The 25,241-nt window shown below is 34.4% G+C and overlaps 1 protein-coding gene across 8 annotated transcripts in view; it reads left to right on the top strand.

Moving 5' to 3' along the window:
* The window catches only part of LOC136777300 (uncharacterized), a 198,494-nt gene extending 176,695 nt beyond the window's left edge, over positions 1 to 21,799 (top strand). For 4 of the 8 annotated variants that reach the window (XM_066733468.1, XM_066733476.1, XM_066733485.1 and 1 more), the window contains 15 exons: positions 6,185 to 6,379; positions 9,366 to 9,458; positions 9,713 to 9,955; positions 11,104 to 11,184; positions 11,623 to 11,772; positions 12,870 to 13,137; positions 13,293 to 13,733; positions 13,858 to 13,998; positions 14,166 to 14,356; positions 14,803 to 15,033; positions 15,226 to 15,732; positions 16,011 to 16,193; positions 16,489 to 16,591; positions 16,660 to 16,794; positions 17,372 to 21,799. In XM_066733468.1, the coding sequence (XP_066589565.1) occupies positions 6,185 to 6,379; positions 9,366 to 9,458; positions 9,713 to 9,955; positions 11,104 to 11,184; positions 11,623 to 11,772; positions 12,870 to 13,137; positions 13,293 to 13,733; positions 13,858 to 13,998; positions 14,166 to 14,356; positions 14,803 to 15,033; positions 15,226 to 15,732; positions 16,011 to 16,193; positions 16,489 to 16,591; positions 16,660 to 16,794; positions 17,372 to 17,484 (3,075 nt within the window). In that variant the 3' untranslated portion in view covers positions 17,485 to 21,799. Of the gene's footprint in view, positions 1 to 6,184; positions 6,380 to 9,365; positions 9,459 to 9,712; positions 9,956 to 11,103; positions 11,185 to 11,622; positions 11,773 to 12,869; positions 13,138 to 13,292; positions 13,734 to 13,857; positions 13,999 to 14,165; positions 14,357 to 14,802; positions 15,034 to 15,225; positions 15,733 to 16,010; positions 16,194 to 16,488; positions 16,592 to 16,659; positions 16,795 to 17,171; positions 17,247 to 17,371 lie in introns of all 8 variants that reach the window. The other 4 variants (XM_066733493.1, XM_066733472.1, XM_066733480.1 and 1 more) reach the window with 4 other exon arrangements.
* Positions 21,800 to 25,241: the final 3,442 nt, after the last annotated feature.

Raw genomic sequence — 25,241 nt, forward strand, 5'->3', positions numbered from 1 at the left:
TAAGGAACGAAAGGAAGGAGTGGTAAGAGTAGAAGAAGAGAAAGAAGAAGAAAGTACAACGGCCAATTGGCGTTCAGCCTTGATCTTACCAGCCTAAAGGGCTCCGACCCTGAGACTGGTTTCATCGTCTTCCGCCAGTGCTGTATCATCCCAAACCGTGAACCCTGCTTTTTACACCTTCCATTCCAACGCTCGATTCAGCTCAGTATCTCTCCGCAAGATTACCCTTTTTCCACTATTCCCTACATTACTCAAACCACCCGATAAGAATTCTTCAAGAAAAATCAACCCTTTCCATCATCTTTTTCCAACTGAAACACCTCTTGCCAAAAATCCCCCATTATCCTTCCACTCGACTCATCCTCTAAACTTCACAGTTCTCGAATCAGTACATTAACATTTTTAAAGCATCAATCGTAGAAAATATCCAACTCAACTTCTTCCTATATAATCAAATATTCCTAGAAAATAATACTTTATCTTCTTTTTCGTCAAAAATTTAAAATTTCCATATTATAAAAACTCGTCAAATATAAAACTTTTCAAATTGAAATTAATATTAATATATCATAACTTTTACTACGTCTTAAAACATACAGGATTAAATATTATACAAGTTCACACACACAATTGATATACTCTATATTCAAAATCTGGTTAAGTCAAACGCTATTGTTTTCGATGAATAAGCACAATAAGTGATTATTTAAAATTACACGTCTGATACTTCTGGAATCGGAAAATTTTCACACCGCTTCTGACTCCCGTTGATTATCGCCTCATTTCTTCCCGAAGGAGAACGCGAGGGTAATTTAATTTTCACGTTTCGTTATTAGACCGAATAATTCAACTGTCCGGTCGGCGTTGCAAATTTTGAGCGTTAACAATCGTGAGCCGGGTGCTTTTCATTTAAAATGTGTCCGATTGTGAAAGCCTCGGGCTTTCCCGTGTAATTTCGTGACCCGGAAAAGCCGCTGCTACATCCCTCGGGAATCCGCTACGAGCGGACGGAATTTCACAAGTGCGTTTTAACCGCTGTGCAAATATTCAAGGTGCGGGAAAGCTCGTGCCATATTGGGCCAATTACGAGCTAATATTTCCGGAAGCGTCTTGCCGGAGATCATACCGTAAAGAGGGAAGAGGGGGAGAGGAGGGTCAACCAAAACCATCAAGCAAGCATACAACAGCGACCGCTTAATATCTCGAAGCCATCCTGTCGTCTCCGTTAACTTCCGAATTAACTGACACCGTTCATATATATAATTAGCGAATATTGCCACCCAGGAGTTGATCAAAAACTCATCAAAATTCCTATCAAAACCCACTCAACCTCAAAATTGTACGTTATTCTCTCTAGTATTTTTTTTAATTTTACTAAAATAATTAATCATTAATTATATTAACGAAATCCTCGTGCGACTCGGTATCGTTTCACGCGTCAGTGACTACTGAATTACGAATTATCATTGGTGAAATTGATTTTCCATCGAGCGAGGAATTATTTATCGTGTAATTTCATGATTCATCAATTTTTTAAACTGTTGGGAATTATGTAGGGAACGCGGTGAGTGGCCGAAAAATGCATACGTTACTGAGACTGGTTCATTGGGACGGAGCACCCTCCGAATTTCCCCCTCCCATTTGAAACTGTAAGGTTATTGTACCATCGCACAAACCGATCGTTGGTTCCAATATCCCTCCAAGAAATCCGAAACACTCAACGATTTTTATATAAAATTTTTGATATTATTAAATAATATAGCATAATATATTTTTGATTCGATTTTTATCAAGCTTTTTTATTTTTATTTGTCTAATAAAAGAAATAGATTACGTTGCTGAGATTGAAACATCGTGACAGTGGGCTCTGAAAATTTTCATTCGAGATCGAAAAGTTGTTTTACAGTTACAAGTCGATCATTGGTTTCAGGTCATACCGATACTGTACCGATATGTAGATATTTCATATGTGTGAGCACTTGTACACTGTATGTGTAAACACGTCGAAGTTTCATGTTTACATTTATAGTGCACATGTACTCACATACATATGAAATATCAACCTATCAATGCAATATTGATACCACTAGTTCCAATTCCTGTTTAAGAATTCTAAAGAACTGAATAATTAGGGAGTAGAAAATTTTAAGAATATTAAATAACATTAGAATATATTTTTTCATTTCTAATTATTGTTAAGTTCTTCTTATTAATCCAGGAAAATCAAGATATCATATTATTCAAATTGACATATTAAGAAAAATGGTCCTGCGAATTCAACAAGTTATTCCATAATTGCGAACAATTTGTTGGTACCAGTAGCCCCTGAAAGTGGCTGGGTAGCTAATAAATATTTCCAAACATCACACAGGTTTATATTTTCCTTAAAAGTTTTCATCACTCATGTTCTCCAAGCTTTTTACTACCAGCATATTTAAACAAATCCTCTTCGAGTCCCTTCATCCTTGGTTTTCTCGTTTCATTTATTCATTGTATACACAAGTTTATATATATATATATATATATATATATAGTATAGTATGTAATCTCTCAGAAACCATCAGAAAGAAAAATATAACACTTCGTTTATAACATTAATAATTAAATAACACTCAAGTGTGGTTTTTATTCGAAAAAATTAAAATTAATCTTGTTAATTTTAAACTTATACATGTATCTTTTGAGATTATTTATTGTACAATTTATAAAGTTTGAGGAGAAAAATTAAAATGATTGAATTATAAGGTAAAACGTATAAAAAAATGGGATCTACAGAAGGCTTTAATGACATTTGGCTGTCAGGCGGTACACGCTTGATGTTCGCGAATGAAGACGGTTGGAGTGAAGCGAGAGAAACGTTAGAAAAGGTAGAAAAAGAAGAAGACGACTAAGCAAGCCAAGCCAAGTCAGGCAGTCAGCCCAAGCCAAGCTACGTTGAGCACAGTGCATGCTGGGTACTTCAGGATTCAACCGATCAGACGCAAAACGCGCCAGTCTTGCTAAGTCTTCCCACTGCATTCGTCGATTCTCGCGCTTAAATTTCAACCGCACCAACCTGTGTTTCTCCTTCAAAAATTTGCTCCCTTCAAAAATTATTACCAAATTTACCACAGTAATCTCAGCGATGCTCTCATCGTTTCTCGTGTCAAATTTCAAACCATTCAATGTTATTTTTGTGTTTTCTTCAGAAGCATCTAGTTTGAGTAACACACGCATCAATGTGGATTTTTTAAATTAATGAAATAATTGAATTATTTTTTGGAGTAAAAAAAAAAGTTTTTCAAAAAGAATCGTTAATGATTGATACATTTTTTATGTAGATTAAGTATTATGAAAAACAGTGGGGTAGAGTATTATCGTAGTGGACGTGCATATGTAGTATTTAGTTATAGCTCGATGGATAAAAGAGGAGGGGAGTAAAGGGGATATTTTTCGAAGTATTTAAATTTATTTTTAAATAATCAATTTGGTGTCTCGATTCTGGAAGAATATCTGGACATCGAGAGAGTATAACGTTGCTCGAATGCATATTGGAGGAAGGTAAAGAGGGACATCCATACAAATACAACGATATTGAAGTGAGAATATCTAACTGTATATAAACCTATACAAAAATTTTGTTAAAAATAACAAAATTGACAGTTATACTACTGCACATTATCTCCTCATAGTCATTGTGTTAGTATGCACGGTCCTTAAATGAGGATAAAGGAGATAGTGAAATAAAAATACATAAAGACTGGATGCAGGAAAAGAAAAATGACAAAAATAAAAATCAAGTGGAAGAGAGTGAAAAGTTGCCTTCTGAATGATTCGTAAAAATCTATAGAACTGCTAGAAAATCAGTTGATGAGAGAAGAAAAATAACGTAAAAAAGTTGCATGAATAAAGGAATTGAAAAAACAAGTCTGTGAAAAGAGAGGCTTTCGATCGTTCGAAAATACAACAATATTCAAACGGCTCTTCTCCTTAAAAAAAAAAGAGAGAGAAAACACAGCCAAGTGACGGGATAATCTCTTCTTTTATTTTCATCTCATTTCCTCCCTGGTACGGAATTTTCATGGCTGCGGCTTGTATAGTCCTGAATACTTCCTGAAAATACTCTACGTGCATGCTATATCGCTTGCTGGCAAGAATGGAGCTCCCGAAGGAAGAGGCGCGAACTCCCCATTCTTCCAATACAGACAGCAAAAAAATGCCCCTACAAGCATCGTCTGATTTAAAATTCTTCCCCTCGAGCACTCGAATTATCCTCCTATTCTCCGAATTTTAACATTCAAGCCTTGAAATTCCACTCTATCCATTCATCCAATCTTCTTGTATGACTCACACGTACGCCATTGTTCGTACAATTCATTCACAGTCATCTTATTATATACACAAGAAAAATCCCAATCTCTTGGATAGAGAAGAAAACTGCAACTCTTCCTTCACGGGAGATCCATCAGAAATCTATTTAAATATTTTCTTACAAACAAAAGAAAATATACCTTTCAACGAAAATAATAATCCATTATAATCGCAAATCACACGAACGTTCCTATTCCTGATTCATCGGTACCTATAAAAGAACGCTTTGCATCTGGTATCTTGAGAAATAAAACTGGCGGGAAATGCTTGAGCAAGCGTGACGCGATTCGCAAAACGACTCTTCGAGATATCGCTATTTTATTCGGTGAAAACATTCATACTCGTGTTTCGACAAAAAATAGATAAAGGGGCTCGTTGGGAATTACTGCAATCTGGTTTATAATTACGAGTCGTTAAAAGAGTTACGATAAATCTGGCGTATAATGAGCGATAAAAACTGGGGCAATATTGTAACGATATTTTCATTTACATACAAACGCTGGTCGGTCGAAAAAAATTGGCCGAGCGTTGTGGGTGGGAAAAAAGAGTTACAGTGTGCAACTGGATGGTTATTAAACTGGGATAATCTAGGTGACACTAATCCATGGCTCGTTTTGCGCGAAACATTTTAGCGAGGAAGCTCTCTCCAGCCAGTTTTTAATCAGTTGAATATTAAAGAGGGGAAAATCGATGAAAGCCAACTGGCTGCTGTTTCCGCGGGAAAACCGGAATGCAACATCACCAGGCTCGATCTTAGGACTTCAAATGAGATTTCTATATCGTCGAGTTTGGCAAGAAAAAAGTGGAACGCGCGACTGGCCATAAAATTGCATTTCTCGCGATCGCGTGACGCTTTCACGACAACGTGAAAAAAGAATGTCAAACCTGCACCGGAAGCTTCCTACCAACCATAAGAAGAAATCATCATTCTCTATAATCCTAAATTATTACTCTCCAGTTTTCACCATTTTTACGATCAAGCTCCACAGATTTCTAATTCATCCTATTTCTCCTGTCATTTAAAACTCTTCCCATCCATCGAGAAAATTTGATTCTTTTATTTAATGGAGCTTTTTTCTTCTGCGAGAAATTTGTTGGAAAATTTGGCGGAAATAGTTAAAATTAGGTCTCGAGTTAAATAAAGATTTTTTTGACTTAAATAATCCCAAAGGAGAGAATGTTAACTCACAGCTAGAAGTTTCTTGGCACGTATAAAAGTCCCGAAGTTATCCTTGGAAGACTTCGTGGCTCTTGCATACTTTCGTATTACTCACTCACCCACACACAAACGCACTTACACACATCTGCACACGGATGTGAAAGTGTATATTCGAATATTAAGCTATCCTTATGCAAATCCAATAATTACGAACCAAAGGAAAATCTTGTACTAATATATTGGAACAACGAGGGTACCACTTTAAATTTTAAATGTGATACAAGTTCGTTTATAAAAATAATGGTTAACAATAATCCTACTAGAATAAGTCATTGTAAAATTTATAATTAAGAAAACAATTATTCAAAATATTTTGTTAAATCACTGAACAGGATTATGCAAAATTAATTGGTTTTTCGTCAATTCTTGGTAGAATTGTTAATCGAGATTTGATTTGTGTTAGTAAAGTCGTTATCTGTTAATTCTCGACTAACGAGGTGGTTGATATCGTGTTATTAGGTGTATTGCAGTAAAATCAAGTTGTCCATGCCAGTCGAGTTAGGGAGGTGGACACAAAATGAATGTGAACGATTAATTAAGCAATTATTGTGCGATTGAGCGTTACTGTAGAGTTTCGTAGAGTGTATTAACAAAAAAATTGCATGCAATTGGCAGAGTGGAGTGAATTCCCAGAGATCAGGAATTCGAGAGGTTACAAGGTCGAGTCTTGGAGGAGTCGTGCGAGTATCCGCAGGTGAACTCCTGGGCAGGACCCACGAGGAGTTAGTCCTTTTGCTGATCCAGTTAAGAAGACAAAGCGCCACCCTCTGCAAGGCCATGGAAACCTGCCACATGGAAATCGAGGCTCAGGTCCACATCTATTAATTTTACTTTTCGAAATCTTTTCAGGCTCCACTGGTGTTGGTCCTTCTTGGACGATTCTCATTTTCCTGGTGAAGGCTACTAATTTATTTTTCTGCTATTTTTTTCTTAGTACTCTAAGCCCTCAAATGTATATGCTGCTTATTTGCTCTATCTTATAAGGATTTTATCTTCATTTCTAGAAATAATTATACTTTTGAATCCTCTGCTTTAACTCATTAACAGTACATGATTTTCTTTTGATTGCAGGCTAATTAGACATTATTTTTTGTATAATCACTAAAATTTGTTCTGTTTAATAGCTTTGTGACAATCTTTCCCTTAACTTTAAATTAATACTTTTTTTAATTAATCTTTTAGTATTTTTAATACACGAATTTAATTCATTTGAACTAATTCTAGCTAGAGATCTTGAAATAATATTTACTAATATTTAAACTATGGCAGGCGAAAATTACTATTAACTATAAAACTGCAAACACACGAATTTGGTAATTGAGCGCATAACAAAATCGAGGTATTTTTGTTTTCTTTCCTTTTTATAAAAGTTTTCTTGTACACTATTACAAGGATGACTTTGATAATTTCAAGTAACGTGAAAAATTCAATGAAACTTCCTGGCAAATTTTGTAATTAATTAGCCAAGTTCGAGTCCGTAAACTATAAAGAAAGTAACACAAAATGAAAAAGGAATTAGAAAGTGAATGAAGGCAATATCCAGATCCATAGGAAAAATTTAAAACACTAAGTTAAACTCTTTTTGCTATAAGAATCTCTCTTATGAATTACGTAAAAGTTTATTTTTGATAATCTTATTTAGAATATCACTAAAAAATAAAACATGTAAAATTTATAAAAATATTTTTATCAGTCGAAGTAAGGCATTCGATTACATTAATATAGTGTAATAATTACAACCTTGGCTCGAATCGAGTATATCCTTACGAGTACAGATTTTGCGTAAATCGAAAGGAGGCATTGGGTCACATTACAAGTACAATAATTTGCATACATGGAAAAAATCGAGTAATAGATCGTTACAAAAGAAGATTTTTTGCAAGAATTAAAGGACGGAATTGTGTTACATTGCAAACGTAATCAGATCCTTTTATACAATCTGGCACTAATGCAATAATTTCTGTGTAACTTGAAATATTCTAACATTTACTGGGGTTACTTTTTCATCGACAAATTTATTTACAGTTACATTTATAAATTTCATAGATTTTTGTATTCTTAAATGTCCTTATACACAAGAGACCCCAATTGAAAACTAAGCACGAATCGAGTATTGGATCATTACAGAAAGAGATTTTGCGTGATTCCAAGGAAGGCATCCGGTTACATTACAAGTGCAATAATTGCACACTTGGCACGAATTGAGTAGAAGCGTCAATATTCCCATTGGTTAAAACGCGTTCGTCCCAATGTACGTCGCTTATACCGTGGAGATATCCGAATATCGATTTGCAATTAAGTTAAGTAGTCGACGATTAATCTTCGATCTCTATCTAGTCGACCGGCCCTTGATAAACAGGAGCTGGTGTGAATAATGGCTTAATCAAATTTAGCCTCGTTAATTGGAACCCTCTGCCTCCAGCAGAAAATTTCCCAACATACGTACGAAATAGCAAAACCATATTACTAATTATGGAAAATAATAACAATGTATTAGTAATAAATAAATAATAAGCGATTGCTGTATAAAATTAATTTTTTTGCAACAAAAAATTATGTAATTTATAGAGGATAAAAAAGGACGAAAAATATTCAATCGAAACTTTCACATGAGGACGAAAAAGAGGAGGGGGTGGGGCGTTTGCAGCACGGAAATTTGCGCGAGTTACTTGTTACAACAATTAAACAATACACAGGGTAGTATACACAAATTGGCAAAGTTCATACATGGAACCAAACTAAATCAATTTTAATCAAGCCGAAATACACGTCGTAGTCACGTATTCTCCTCATTAATTACTTCGTTGTAGCTGTGTGTGAAGAGCATACTAATTATTACCACCGTGATTGATACACATATTTAACCAGCCGTTCTTTTCTCTTCTTCCCCTTTTCACCCCCTTTCGATTTACGGATATACTTCAGCTCTAAGTAAGAAAACAATTGCTTGCTTCTCAATTACCAATTAAAAAAGGCTCTACACGATCTTACGTCATACTAATTATTACCACCACGATAGACACTTAAATTCAACCAACCATTGTTTTTCTTCTTCCTTTTTCGTACCTTTTCAATTCATGAGTACATTTCCAATTCAATATTATTATCAAAGAAAAAATTGAACATTTTTAAACTGCTATAATTCACATTTTAACTAAATATTTTAATAGATATTTCGAAAAAAATATAAGACACATCTGAAGAAAGAACCTAATAATTTGCTCTATTATTAATAATCACTAGTGGGTATTAAATATTATTATCATACTTTGGAAATAACTTGAATTTGATACTGAAGGAATACGAATTCGGAAATAATCATCGATGGTTTTAATTGAATGCTCAGATTAGTGGCAATTCAATGATTTGTAATAAAATAAATTGTGTCATTGTTATTAGTAATTATTGGAAGGAATTAATTGTAATTGTTATACTTTGGTTGGCTGAAGTAATTTAACAGGGAAATTGTATGAGAGATTGGAAATTATTATATAGATGCTTTTGATTGAATGCTGTATACGAATAACGGTGGATTAGTGAGACGTTGGTGTTTATTTCAAGATAGATTAATTCGTCTCGCACTAGCTAAAGCTGGTAAAGTAAGCCACTTGTTAGCATGGATATCATCTTTCCACGTCGACCCTGAGCAACCACTCGACTCGACAGTTCTTGGTCGACCATCGCGATGCCAGCACCGATTGCTTTGAAATTATTTCGCTCGATCGACCAACCACTTTTCTTTTTTTATTTCTATATTCTTATATTAACAATTTCTTCTGCTTCTTCTGTGTCATAGGCTAGACTGGTCGAGCTGGATACACCGAGGAGACTCGAGAATCTTCAAAAATTGGAAGAATTGAAGAAACATTTGATGGATCTGGAAAAACAAGTGAGTTATTTAACAAATAAATCATTTTCTTTGTAAAATGATTTAATTTTTTACTGTATTCTATTTTTCTTAGTATTATCTGTTTTAAATTAAATTGAAATATCCAGTGAATGTTTTTAAAATAAAAAAGTTAAACTTATGAATGATTGTCTCATTCTGGTTTAATATTTTATGTTGGCTCGTTATAAATATTGTTATTTAAATGATCCAGATGTTATACTGTGAAAGTTTTAACGAGGGTAATGTGTTTTTAGTACGAGAAAGGCAAGCCTCTTGTAAATTTGGTGGACAATATGGTGAAGCTTGGCTCTCTTTATAATCGCAATACTGCCAATGGTACTAGCAGCGCGTCTGGTTCTCGTCACGATCTGTTTCAAGAGAATGCAAGAGACCATCGAGACCGTCTGGAATTCAATCATAGAGTTCAGGAGCAACGACTCCTCGCTGAGGAGCGTCGGGATTGGGACAGATTAAGCCCGGATCATGGCCAGCTACAGGTACGTAAGAAATAATTTAATCCAAAACTGATACCAAAAATTCACTCATTCATTTTGTTTATTTTAATCGATTTCAATAAAATATTTTAAGCATCATGTTCCTGGTAAAAAAAATTACTACTCAGCTCACTGGTGTATCACTTTTCACTTAGCATATCTATATCTCCAAGATTACGTTACAACTACCTTTCAAATATATTTTAATCCTGACAGTCCTCGTTAAGTAGTTTAAAAATTAGCCAGTATTATATTTATTTATTGAATTAAATTTTTAAATTCGTTGATTGTTTATAGTTTTTAATGGGCCAATGTACAGAGAATAATCAAGTTTTGAGATAAGTGTATCGATGAAAAATCAGAGTTTTATATGGGAAATAAAAAGTTAAGAGAAAAGTTGCTGTGTGATAAAACTGAACAAGAAGTTACGCGAAGTTAAGGGTCAAAGTAAAAATTAATTCGAGTAGTCCCAGTAGATATTGCCGCTCACCAAGTTAAACGATACTTCAAGAAAATCTTGTAAAGTATCTTCAACTTCCTTCGGAAAGAGTGAAATAGCTCAGGATGTGTCTTCCTCCCCTTCATAGTCCCCCCCCCCCCCCCCCCCCACCATTTCTTAGTTAGAAATTGTTAAATTTTCTTCGAGACAGAAATTTTTCCCCACCCTTTCTGGATTATCTATCAATTTATCCAAAACTCACTCTAACGTCCTATTTCTACTTTGAACTAATTTATTAACCTCACACATTCTCATCCATCATTCTTACTCTTTCCTCTCGAGTGGAACGTAAAAATGTATATATATCGATAAATACTTTTAATTAAAAGTATACATTAACCTATATAAAAAGTAGTATGTTATTAAGTTACGGCTCGTAACTTTTATACAATTTTTCTCTTTTTCAACTCACCCATTATTTTTTTTTTTTGTAATTGTTTAATCCACCCCAATGTTTTCGTAGTATATTTTGTGTGTAGTATTAACTTAAAAATCTAGATAAATTATGAGAAACCATGCATTTGTAGAAAAAACTTTAATCATGTTTTTTTGTTAACTTTTTAACAATTTTTCTATATTATGATGGAGAAATTAATTATATCAGCAAACGGTGAAGTCCTAGTACTAATAATAAATTATTTATGCTCAACAGGCTAAAGTGCAACAACTCTACAAACTTGATCGGTTACTGCAAGAGGAATCTGGCACCCTTCACAGTCTACAGCAAGATAAGGTTGGTCACAATCTCATCCACGAAAAGTTACAAACGAGACTTATAGGGTGTGAGAGTCCTTGAGGCTTGTTTTGACAGCTGCAGGCACAGGACACCTAAAACAAACACAACACACGCGTTTACCACTGTCAAAAATCATTAATATTTTAATCATTACACGAATTTTTACGAAGATAAAAGCTTTTATTTTTACCACATACTGCATTTGTCTCAAGGCTCTCACACCCTGTAAATCTCGTTTGTTTTTTTAAGCTGGATAAAGTATCGAATTAAAGCTCATTCGAATAATTCGATAAAACCATATAATAAAAGTTTAGTTTTTTCGAATCGGTAGATTATAAAGTTTTAACCATATTTACATTATAAAAATTATATGATCGACGATTGTTAGTGCTGTTGAATAATGTTAAAGGAAATATTTTGTGTTCTTGTTTGCAGGAACTACTGGAAAAAGCTCTAGGAGGACTCCGACATAAACTTCAAGGCAGCAGGAGCAACCCAGTAGAAGCTGAACGATACAGAAAGCAGCAGCTCCTATTGGAACGAGAACTCAGTCGTGTTAGACTACTGCTAGCGCATAACTCAAAGGTAGAAAGTTATCTGTACTGGCTACAATAAGCCACGGCCTATTCTATTCTCGTTTTCAACCAAGAATTCTCTGAATAGACATTGATTGCAACCGGCAGGCCGCGTTTCAAATCGGTCAAACAAAATTTGCTCGAGCAAATCGACCCACAAAATTGATGATCGATTCGAGATTCCTAACGACTTGAACAGTTTACTCCAATTTTATTCCAATTAACCATAAAACTATTTTTTAAGTAAAAAATACTCTAATTTTGTCTAACAATTAACAATAAATTTTATCAATCCAGTAAAAAATTTAAAAACGATTACAAAATATTTAGTCAAACTAATATAAACATTCCAATTCGTTAAAACGTTCTATACTTTGCACATACAAGTTTTAGAATAAAAAGGTTTCTGTAACGTTTGGCTATAATTTTGTAACAGTAATAAATAAACAAAAGAAGGAATAAAATTATTCTGCAACAGAGTTTTGTGTTAGCAGCTTAAAATCATATATGAAATAATTAAACGACGTGAGTGTATGTGTGAGAGTTGAGAAGCAACGTCAGTGAGTAGTTTACACGTTGAAATTGGTCTAAATTAACGGGTGATTAAATTCTGGCTTCGTTGTTTTTAGGTGAAACCCGTATTCTTCCAGGTAAATATAACGGTCCAAGCGCAGTAGAGTTTCAATTTCATTAGCAAATGCTGCGTTCCCCTTCTCGTTTGCATTCTGCATTAAAAATTTTCATACAGTCAAATTATTTCAATTTTCTCATTAAACATTGATTCATTCCTACACTTATTCTAATTATAAACAGACAATGTTGGTTGTTTCTACATATATACGAGAATATTTGATAAATCATGCAGATTCGGTTAAATAAGATCGAACAATACGAGGAGGTGTAAAATATTTCACAAAATTCAATATTTAAGCTTCTATTGTAAAATTTGAGTAAAATATTATATACGTTCAAAGTATAACTGAAGGCATTTCAGAGAATAAATAGAGACAGATTTGAGAATTTATTACATAATTTGATATTAAAATTATTGATTATTTGATTTTGTAAATATTTGGAAACAATCTGAAAAATGTATTGAAATTTTAGAAATTGGAAGAGACGGTGGCAGAGAATGCAAGGCTTGAGCAAGATCTGGTGGTGCTAAGGCAGAAGCTGCAGGCTTCCAGACGATACACCGGGAACATTTCGAGAGATTCCTCCAGCACCACAGCAGCCCTGGAAGCTGAGCTGAGGAGGGTGCAGCAGCTCGTTGGTGATCTCCAAAGACAAAGACAGGAACTCAGTATCCAAGTTCGCCAGCTCACCGAAAAATCCCACAGTCTGGTCCAACAAATCAAACCACAACATTCGTCCAGTGCGTGAATTCTTCTTCATGAAAAACCTTACTTCGTTTAATAATGAAATCCAAAAAAATTTATTGTATATAATTACTAAGAATTTTTTTATTATATTTATAACTATCATTTTTACCAAAACTGATAGAATTTTGATATCTGCACTGAAATCTAGCACCCCAAGTGCACCATCCAAAGAAGAGAACGCAGAATTCGTGGCTGGAGACCGATTTGGATTCGGGGATAACGTTGGATCATGGATTGGATTCCCCGACGAGTCCTGCGTTATCCTCGTCACCGAGGAGCAAACAAAATGGCGTGCACACATCGCCAATTCAGTACAAGGAAGCGCCTTTGGCGTACAAGGAAAATTGTCAGAGATACTCACCACCATTGGGACGACTCCAGAATCAGCAAAAGCACCAACAGCAGCAGCAGCAGCCGTACGCTCAATCATCGCAAAATCACATTTCTGCTTTATCCCCGTTGCTAAGGGAACAGATACACCAGCATCAACTTAAGCAGCAACTACTGAAGGATCAAATGCAGGGAAAAGGCAGCCCTATCCAAGTGAGCGTTGCTCCCCTCTACGTTAACACAGATTCCAGGAGACAAGGTAGTTCCAAAAGCCAAAGGATATCAGCCTTCAAATATAACTCGAGCGCCTAATTACTGATAGATTCAAAATGAACTACAAATTTTTAGACAAATACTATACATAGATTTCTCATTTTTTGCAGATATAAAACACATGGAGAATGGAATAAATGGAATTATTCCACCACCTGAGTATATCCCCCCACCACCTCCTCCCCCACCAAGCGAGGAAGTTTTATTAATAAATGGGAATTACGTGCACAACGACGATAGCAAGTATCCTGGTAAACCAACGCGAGTTAATTTAATATTTTCGACAAGTTTTTATGCTATTTTATAATATCTTTTTTTGTGAGCCAGTAAGAAGGCTTTTAATAGATTAATGAAAATGATTAAAGCTACACAGTTAGAATAGGATCGTGAGAATAACAGATTTACCCGTTCCGTTCAGGTCTCATTCAAAATCGGGAGAAGCAGGAAATTAAAACGGTTCGAATCGTGAAACGAGAATCCGAGAGGCGTCAACGTGATCGGGGCGACAGAACTGGGAACCTGGGAATCCCTTTGACGAATGGTCTTCAAGCACCTGGTGGAGCGAAAAGACTGAACGAGGATGATATTGGAGGATCGCAGAATTTCGAGGTAAACATACATTTCCAACCAATACAATTCCACCCCCACGTGCTTCAAATGCACCGTTTTCCTCTTAACAGAAAATTGCTTATCGACTCAAACCACAGAGTCTCGTTTATTTTTCACCAACCAATCAGGGCACCCTCAATTTAGCCCTTCGCTCACCCATCAAATTTCGCAAACTGTGCCTAGCCACAAACTAATATTTGCAAAGCAATGGTTTAAAATTCTCCCATACTTGTTAATTTTACGGTGAAACGTATATATAGATTTGACTTTTCCTTTTACAAAACGTTGATTGGTAGTGTTTTGTCAGAAAAAGGACCAAATCTCTCATTAATCATTAGCCAGCCAATCTAAACGCTCCGTCGATTTGATTGGTCGATAAAGGTCAAGGTTTAAAATATTTCATGGTACATTTCGCGATATCTAAAGAGGAAATTCGGTATTTTCAGAAAGAGTCTCTGGACAGAGTTATCGAGGAGTCTCCAATGATGCATGCACAAAGCACAGTTCAGCTGACAGAATTGGACGATGCACAGTTCCAACGTAGCATGTCGCTCCCCCGTGGTTTCGGGGGTCAACGACCCCATCCAGGCGTTCACCAAGGTCCAATACCACCTCCCCCTCGAAGCGACAGTATGCACGCACTGAGGAACATCATGGCACGTCGCCACAGAGTCAGGGTGAGTCCCAAAAATTCTCCACTTTCAACCCTTATTACCTCCAGGAAGCCCCACAAATGTAGAAAAATTGTAATCAACCCCTACACATTTTTTTTATCAATTCTTTAAAGTCCCTCTCGTGAATTATTTAATTAACCCTTTATGTTGCTATTTTTTGCCCCAATTATTTTACGCTTTGTGCGCTCCCTGCAGTTCGAAAGTCACGATGGAAGCTCAGATAGCACTTTGTCGCCTTACACGGAGAGTCCAACGTCCAGCTCGCACGTGCCCATGAGTTCACCGAATTATTCGACGAGTCCTTCCTATAGTCCCAGCCAGCAGAGTTATCACAGCCAATCGATGAGGGGCCAGCATCAGCCTTACTATCCACAACTCGGTCATTATGGCTATAACGAGGGCTCCTTGCCATCGATGAAGAGCGAAAATTTGGTGGAAACGCCGAAATTCGGCCAGACTTCGTCGAATGTCCACCATGATAGACCGTTTGGTTCGGTGGCCAGCATAAATAGCTTTTCTGAAACCTCCCCGCAACTCTCGCCAGTCTTCAAGAGCGAGGCAGCGAAACAAATCATCAAGGAAATGACGGAGAAGAAGGTCGAGGGCCCCAGAAGAAGACAGATACCCAAAGAGAAAAGAAGACACTATACTGTCTCTAGTAGCAAACCTGTACTTGACCTCGAAGACACCTTCTCCAAGATGGTACTTTTTGCCCGTTTTTTGCTGATTTTCTCTTTCACCTATACCATCTTTTTTCTCACCTTTCCTCCTCAATTTTTTTACCAGTAGTCTATTTTGCTCGCGTTTCATATCTTAATTCCTTCCTATTCATCTTTTTTTTACCTCTAATCATCTTTTTTACTTCCTTTCTCTCATTCTCTCTTTTTGAGGTTTTGGAAGCAGCACTAACGTGTTTGCATTTTTTATGAATTATGTATTTTTGAGCAGACTCGATTTAAGTTGAATCTTTTTTTTAATAGGGCATGGGTAGGGCTAGGGACGACCTTGATATGGAACGTGCACTGAGGCCCAGAATAAACGCTCCGGACGTCGTTAGGTCGACGTTGAGTCACAAGGAGCTCAAATACAACGAGAGTACGATTGACCAACTACTTGGTACTCCAAATAAAATTGTCATCCCTGAACGATATATTCCAGAAAAGGTGATTGCAGAAAATTTACTCATTTTTTGTCATCCAAGTTATACTTCATAGATTAAATATATTTGAAGCATATTTTCAAATTTTATAAACTACTGTAATTTTTCAATCATTTAACTTTCTAAACAATGGTTAAACTAATTTCAATTGGAGCTTCTTGAATCTTGATGCTTTATCAATATTTTTATTTGCAGACTACTAACGCATTTATTGAACTTAACTATGTAATCGAGGGAAACTTGCAAGTTGTCTCTTTTAGTTTGAAATAATTAATTGGCATTTGGTTCATGAATTTCAGACACCAGAACTGACAGCTGAAGAGCAGGAACATCGCTCGAAGAAGGCAGAGTCGATCAGAAAGATGCTCTCAGAAACCACTGTGACGACTCCTGAAGGAAATGGTACGTCGTTGTATGTGGTAGAATTAGAATCACGTGCCTTTTTTTTTAACGCACCGTTTTACTTTTAGATGACGATGTAAATGTCGAGAAATCAGATACTCTGAAAAGAAAAGTTGCCGAAGAGAAGAGGCAAAGAGAACATATCCTACAACTAAATCAAATTCTTGCTAAACAAGTGATGGAAAAAAGTAAAATGGTAGCTGGTATGTCATGATGCTCTCTCAATGTTTCTCATCGCATGCTCATTTAAGTGTGCTTTATTTTAGCGTGATTAGCATGGCTAATTTTATTTCTTAACTATTAAGCGACGAATCGTTCCATTACATAGCATTATTTCGCGATTTATTATAGATTAGATTTCACTCTCGATTTATAACCCTGCAATGTAATAAAAATTTTCATGGATTTAGCTTCACATTGATAAATAAATAATTCAATGGAGGAAAAGTCATTTAGAGTGTGAATTGAGAATAAAAACGGATGATAGTTGAACTCTGAAACGCGAGCATTGAAATTAGCCGATGAATAATCTTTTGTCAATCGTAGTGAGTGTTGTTTGGATTGTTTGTGTTGTGTGTAGGTAACCAGGCGCACTGACCGATATGCTTCCTCCATCCCCAAGTAGGATCAATGCAAGACATTGCTATTTTGTCAGGTTTGTTTCCTTTCACATTCTATTTTTTTTTTTCATTTTTGCCAAATCAATCGCCCAATCAGCTTTAGTCGTACGAATGCGCTTTGACAATTTTTCTAACGTGTCTCTTTCTGTGTCACTGACAGTGAACGCTTTGGCAACGTTACCCTTGAACACCGAGCCCAGCTTCGAAGAAGAAGATCTTTCGCCTGTCACTCCACTTCCACTCTACCAACAGAGGGAGAATTTCTACTCTTAATCGCCATTGAAACTGAATGAAAATTCGCATTAAAATTTAATACTACTCATTTATGTAGTAATACGGAAGAGTAGAATTTTTCAAAAGCGTAAGACTCGAACTCTGTAATATTAGTGGAAAAAGAGACCTCAATGTTGTTCCCGTAGATCAGAAATTATTCGTTTAATTGCAATGGACCAGAAGTAGGAAGGTGATGTTTAATTATACTAAAGTCATACAGGAACACATATATGCGTATATTGTATATGCATAATGTATATAAAATTATATGAAAAGCACTGGGAAAATCGGTAAGCACTTATAATGATTTCTTCGTTTGGAAAAGAGGAAATCATAATTTTTGCTTACTTGAATTTATTGCGGAGAATTCGTAGAGTGTCCAGCGTGTGTAAACGTATACGAAATATTTGTGATCACACGTGTTCCATGAGCCAAAATTCACGTAAACTTAAGCAGTGTAGATTAAGATTATGCTAATTGTACGTAAATGTGCTCCAAAGAAAGATTTGTTTTAATAGAGTCTCTCAAAGGCCACTCGAGCCCTTCTGTAACCAAAATTTTCTTCCAGCTTTGCCCACCTAGTCCGTGTAAATAATTAAATAAATAACAGTGCCAAATATTGTGCTATTCCCTAGCCACGCACGAATATCGTTGTCAATTAATGGAGGGAAAATAAAAATTGGACAAATAATGATTGTCTCACTATATAATCAGCCGAAAATGGGGAGCCTATTAGAAACGAGTAGCATTAAAGACACATCGATCTTTGAATACCGTGCAAATCCTCGTAAATAAACAATTTTAGAGCATACAGAGTAATGTCATGCGAAATTATTGATAGGTTTAATTAAAATTATTATTGGAGATGTCATGCCTCAAGTGGAAAGTTCATTTCTCCGTGTATTGCCATAATTAGAAACGTGTTATATTTTGATTATATTTAACAGTAGTAATCAGTAGTATCTCATACCTTGTATTAAAAGGTAAATAATTTTAACCTAATTTTAATTGTACATATAAGGACTTATGTATAACGTGCGGTCAAACAGAGTAAAGTAGACGTTATGAAATTAATTAAGATAAGAAGTGCAACGCACTGTGTTTTTGATACTAAAATTTGATACGAATTTTCCCAGAAAATCTGTTAACGCTTAACATTTATATGATCAATTATTTTGTTAAGTGTTTTTCCTCTAAAAACAATCGACATTCAAAGAAATTGTTACTAAAATTAAATCACATTTAATTACTTTTTATCAAAATTCGACGAGTATTTTCAAAAGAATTTCTGTATATAGCTATAATTGTTATTTTAAAAAGAGTGCAAAAGACAAAATACCTGCTGCAAGTATCGATAATGAAAGTTTGTTAATCGCATTTTTTATATCAAGTCTTTGATTAGAGCAAATGAAGAATTGTAAAGTACACTTATTTTGCATATATATGCGTGCGTTTTAAGGTTTCCTGCAGCATCGTCAAGGTCGAGGAAGCAATCATTAATCATTTTTTATTGTTGTAAATGTTTATTTTTACATACGAATGAACTTGAATCATTCGGAAGTTTCCTCGTCCTCGATTTTGCAATGGTGATTGCGAACAATTTATCCAAGGCTTGCCTGGACTTGACTAGCGTTACAATTTTCTCATTTTCTTTCTCTGTCTGTACATTATTGGCGTTTGGCACCAATGACTTCGGTACAGTTTTAACGAAAGAAAGCAGCTTCGTAGCCAATACTGCGATATTTTTAGTGATAATTTATCCATCACGGGACACTAAACCTCGTTATTTCATCGTGACAATCCCCCCCCCCCCCCCCCTTGCCCTAAAATATCGTTGGATAGGATTCTCGTGCCTAGCGAAATAACATTTTTAGAAACGGTTTAAGTACGATGTGATCACAAATATTAGTAATCTCCGGTTTTGTCTGCTTAACAATGAACCGGAAAAGGGTACGTAATGGCTCCACGTAATAGAATTTAAAAATGAATCATCGTGCGTTTATAATGATATTCAAAAATTTTGATATCCAAATCTCCAAACGTATCAGTAAAATCTAAGGATCATATTGAGTATCGTCGTTCTCTAAGAAAATAAATCTTATATTCGTTTTCTTTTTCACAAGTCTGAATCATATAATTGCACGATAAGAGTATAAAGTTGAGTTGAAAATCCTCAAGGTCATCGTGGATATTTATGATTTATAAGAATAACGAAGATCCTTCAATGATTGCACGAAAAAAATATAAGCGCTGCGTTAACTTTAACGCAGCACTGTCAAATCACTAAATATTCTTGTAAGAAACGTTCGATTAAAATAATGAAAATTGTGAATAATCCAAACGTAATTCAAATAGTGAAAAACAAGGACTATGCAAAATTGACAAATTTTATAGTGATTAATAAAAATGATTGTACACGGAAGAAAATTTTCTTATCATTGAGTCTGCAACAGTCAATTATACCTTAAAGAATGTTAACTATTCCGAATGCATTATTAAAGCACAGCATTTTATCAAATTAAAAAATTGTCTATCACGAACTTACGTTACTCTTATCGAGCTTTCAATTCCTATCAAAACTACTTCAATCGTTGATGTTTCAAAAGTTATATACAATCACTCAAAGTATCGTACTTGATTATTTATAAATAATTGTGAAAAATCTGTAAATTTGGAAAAACAATGATCCTAGAAATCGAAGTGGGGATACCAGCCTTAAATATTGTAAATTGCAAAGCATTTCTGAGAGTCGATGATAATCAGTAAATAATTTAATGAAAGTTTTAATGACAATGAAGAAGCTTAACCGATTCGTTCAGGTATTCGCTTTTAAAACCTTGAATTTTAGACAATAAAGCGAGAAAGGCTTCTTGATAGTGGCCTTTGCTAAGTAAAATCAATGATAAGCCAATTTTCACAAGCAGCATTAATCCTAAATCGGTATACTGATAACAAAATAGGTGTTCATTGGTCAAACTGTAAACGTGCATGGATCTTACGTGTCATTAATAGGAAATCAAATCGATGATAAACATTAACTATCATACTGTACATATTATAAAAATAGCCAAGGAAATACAATTGAGCTATACCAAATTAGATAGTCTGGCCAGCGATAAATCATCGGCCAGAACTGTAAACTTTATTGTTAAGACTTTACTGTCGATTTAAGAGTCGAACAAATTGACCAATCTTCCAAAGTCATGATCGACTATAAATTAAACGGTTGCGTTCTATATATAGTATAAATACGATTAGAGTTAGATGGGTGAATGTTAGAAATTCATCCACAATTTATACAAATTTTTGAAATTGATGAGCATCATCGTAGCAGCTAAGGTAGATCGATGATTATTACTATACGTTAACCGTTTTGGATTTATAGAGTCGATCCTATTGTTTTTAGGGGTTCGATGAGGGTGGGCTCCTTCGACGTATCGTCACTTTATCATTTAAGGCACGCGTAAGGTTTAATTCGAAGGATCCAACGGAGCATTGTTTGCATCCTACAACATTTTTATTGATCCTCTGTAAATACTTCTAGCCTGGGCCAACACGATGTATATGTGTTTTCACTGCAAATATTCAAGAGAGAGAAAGACACGTAATTTTAACATTATTATTATTATTACCATTAATAATATTATTAACATCATCTTTATCAATATTATTAAGGATAAATCAGATTAATGAGCGTTTGTTAAAAAAGTGGAGTTTTTGGTCGAGACGATATTGGCGATGTTTTGCAATTTTTTTAATGGGACATAATGCAACTAGCGATTATCTCGGATTAAGCTACGTTCACACTAAGAACTGTTGATATTCGGGTTCGAGGTTGGGGAAATACAAGCGCTCAATCCGATTTCTTTTACATTATACATAGTAATCTGTTGATTATTGCATAGTTCAGCATATATTGTACGCTGCAGCGACGATTTTTTATAGAATAAACGGACGTCAATCACACCGTACACAAAAGTATAATTATAAGTATACATATAAAGTACAGTACACACGTGACACGAGTTATGCTTAAAAGACAAGAAACATGAGAATTCACGCGTGAGGATCGCGTTAATGCTTCGCTCGAGACGATTGATGGGCAGCATATTCGCAGTTTAATAATTTAAGACAATTTTACAATAACAAAATCAACATCAAAATGCATGTATATTCGAGAGGCTGAGAAGTCGTCGGTTTTATGATGACCACGCCGATACGACGTGAACATATATATATATATATATAGTATAATATAGTGTTTACATATAAATATAAATTAATGTTACTACTGTTTCACGACAAATAAAACGTAAACTGGTTTTTACATCTCTCGTGGAATTCACACTTTCTGGTTCACCCTGTTCCATCTCTCTCCCGCGAACTTTACTGCCGTCCCTTCCGTGTCCTGCAGCTATTTTTGAAAGGACTCTGACTTTTTCCCAATTTCTCCATCCCAAATATTCCAACAAAACATTCCTGAGATATACGCTCAATTTAAGCAGTTTTCAAAATTTTCCAATTTTATTTATTTCCATGCAAAATTGCAACAAAATATTTAAGTTTATAGTCCAACAAATTTATGATTTTATCAAGAAAATTTTATTATTAGGAGATCGATAGATACTTAGTTCTCGATAAAACAAGATTAAGGCCTAATTGGTCTTTTGGATCTAAAACGAAAAATGTTTTGCAAAGTAGATTAATTCTCTACATATAATTCGACAGTTTTTAAGACAATTTATTAAAAAAGGGTAAAAGTTTTTCGAAAAAGCAACTAGGTTTCTGGTGGGTAACAATAAATTTGTTGAAAAAAAAACACTAAAAAACGTGATACCTGTTTATTCATGCAACAGAAAATGGAATGAATTGGAACAATATTAACACAAGCACGCGTGCTAAGAATGTCAATATAAGTATGTTTTCAGAGAAATGTTAATATTTGTATGTAAAAGGTTTACGGTTTACGAATTGCCTTGTGTGGGTGAACAAAATACGAAAGCTTATCGTGAGTTACAATAAAAGAAAATGAAATGAAATCGGGCTCGGCTGACATTCCAGCTTGACTCACTGTTGGCATAAAAGGACCACAAGTGAATTTTGGGATAACTCTTAGGAATAAAAAAAAGAATATACTTTTATTTAACTAAAAGGAATGAAAGCATTTGATCATTTTAGTTTCATACCTTATTTTCTTATCGTTTAAACATTTTAAAAGATCATTCTATACTTTAGAGAATTTTGTAGAAAATAAACAGATTAGTCAATATCTTGAAAAATATTTTTTTTTACATAACACATTACCTTTTTGACTTATTCTGATGCAGTTTTCATTTCTTTTATTGAATTAAAAAACAGCTGTACTTACACCAACACCTGTTTTTATTCAACTTAAAATTATCGAATTAATTCAGCTCAAAAGTTTAACGTTTTGTTGCATATACGAAAATAATAATATGATATTATGAATTATATACTCCTAGTTAAATTGAACAATTTTATATATGAATTATGTGATTTTGAATAATCATCAAAATTTACACTTTAATCTATTCTACTTATAAGTAGTACAATTATTACGATAAATTCAGTATCACCAATCTTAGTAGAACTGTGGAACAAGGATCATTATAATAATTGTGAGGTACAAAACTAGCAATAAAGTATTAAAAATGAGTTTAGTTTAATGTTATTTGTACATTGATTGTAATTGGTAATATTTATCTGGAAACTTTCAACTAATTCTCATAAAACACTGCAAATATTTATCAGTATTAATTTAGCAGCTTAAGATCAAACATCGCGTTATAAATGACGTAAATATTAATGAGATAATCGCTTGAGAAAATAAAGAAAGAAAAATTCGAGAACCAGCTGCAAGTGATAAGTGTCTTCTTCGGTTTAACCCTGAAATTATCAATTTATCCCACGCATACATATCGACTTTTTTTCATGCAAACTTATCTTACAAATAAATTTCATTAATTTATAAAAAAATATCGATTTTATATCTACGTCTAAAATACAAACTATTCAAACAGAATTCGAATAAGATTAAATTATCTGATACTTGTATAGATTCTTTTGTCTAGTATTTTCTAATGCTTTATATTTTAACAAAAAACCTAGAGCTGAAACAATACAGTATTGATCAAAATTCTGGAATAATGAAGTTATCGTACACTTGTAGAATCACATTTATTAGTCTATTAAGAGAATGTAATTATCATATGAATGACAAAAAGAATTTATTACTTTAAATAGAATCAATAGTAAAGCTAGGTAGACCATGACGAAAGAAAATGAGATAAAATAATAAATTCCTTGCTTTACAATAAATATATTAGTAACTAATGGTGTTTATCAATGAATATTGAAAAAAACCAATTGTGCTTTAAGCAAAATAATAGACATTGCAAACATAAAATTGTGAAGAGGGAGTGATAGAAATATTAAATAGATGAGATATGTTTTCGAAGTGGATATAGGATGGTGCATGGTCAGACAAAGCGGAAGAGGAAGAAGATTAATTGTGCGAGGAGAATCTATTGTTATCCTCCTACGAAGAGTCGAAATATTGGCTTGAAATTTTTTGGCTCCAAGTTTCCGTTGCTGGCGGGAGACAGGGGGTCGTCGAACCAGCCAATCACACGACAGATCGTGCACCTGAATTCTAATGAGGCCCAACGGGTATATATGAGCTTAACCTCCGTCTCCTCCACGCTTATTCCGAGTATATCGGTCACCACAAAGGTGAGTCCTTCTTGCAATCTTCACAATTTTTCAATCTCCTTTATTTTAATTTCCCATCTTTTTGCCTCACGTTTTCTATTTTCTTCACCTAATTTTTGTATTTCCAAATTGCTCCATTTTCCTCCTACTTTCTTCATCCCTTTATACTATTTCCACTTGGCTTTTCCTCATTCGTATTTTCTCCATTTTCCTTCTGTTTCCTTCCTCATTAAATTCCATTCATCCAAACTTTCCTCCTATATTTCTCTTTCAATTTCCTCATTATTTTTCCTTCCTCCCTCACTTATCTGACAAGCTTTCCTAGGTTTTATTTTCTAAACTATCTCTATCTCTATAATAACAATCAATATAGTGCAATTCTTATCAGACTTCGTCGTATAATCCTTTATCAATAAATGTTGTTACACAATGGATTGTGGACATTTATATCAGTGTTAGCATAGAAAAAATAGAACGACATTCTGACTCATCGTATTTGCAAAGTTTTCCCTTGCAATAAACCTCACTCATTGCAAGTCCTTATCAGTGATAGGTAATGCAACTACGAAGAAAAGTGACAGGATTCAACGTTTAGTCGGAATTATTTTTAATATAACATTGATTTACAGTGATTGTAGGAAAGATATCGTGAATAATTGTTTTCACACATATATCTTATATATATTTTGTTATATTTTCATAGTGAGAGGGTCACTAACAATACTTTCGATCGATATTAAAAATTAATTCTATCGAGTGCTATTTCACAAAATTTTAATTACGCTTCGTATGTAAAATGGATTATTGATAAAAAAAAACTGAACAATGTCACAAATCAATAAAGCCTCTTCAGGGATTGAATAAACATTTTTAAATTTAAATTCACTTCTTTAAAATATTTCTAAAGGTTTATTAACAAATAGTGTTAACGTAAAATTACATTTTATATGCATACAGCTACGTCTTGTTAATAAGGAATAAATTTTATGCAAATCCAGACAAATCTATAATCTGTAGTATAACAA

The sequence above is a fragment of the Prorops nasuta genome, unplaced genomic scaffold (assembly GCF_024137725.1).
Source record: "Prorops nasuta isolate Cenicafe-Biocafe unplaced genomic scaffold, Cenicafe_Pnas_1.2 PNAS00002, whole genome shotgun sequence".
NCBI classification, from domain to species: domain Eukaryota; kingdom Metazoa; phylum Arthropoda; class Insecta; order Hymenoptera; family Bethylidae; genus Prorops; species Prorops nasuta.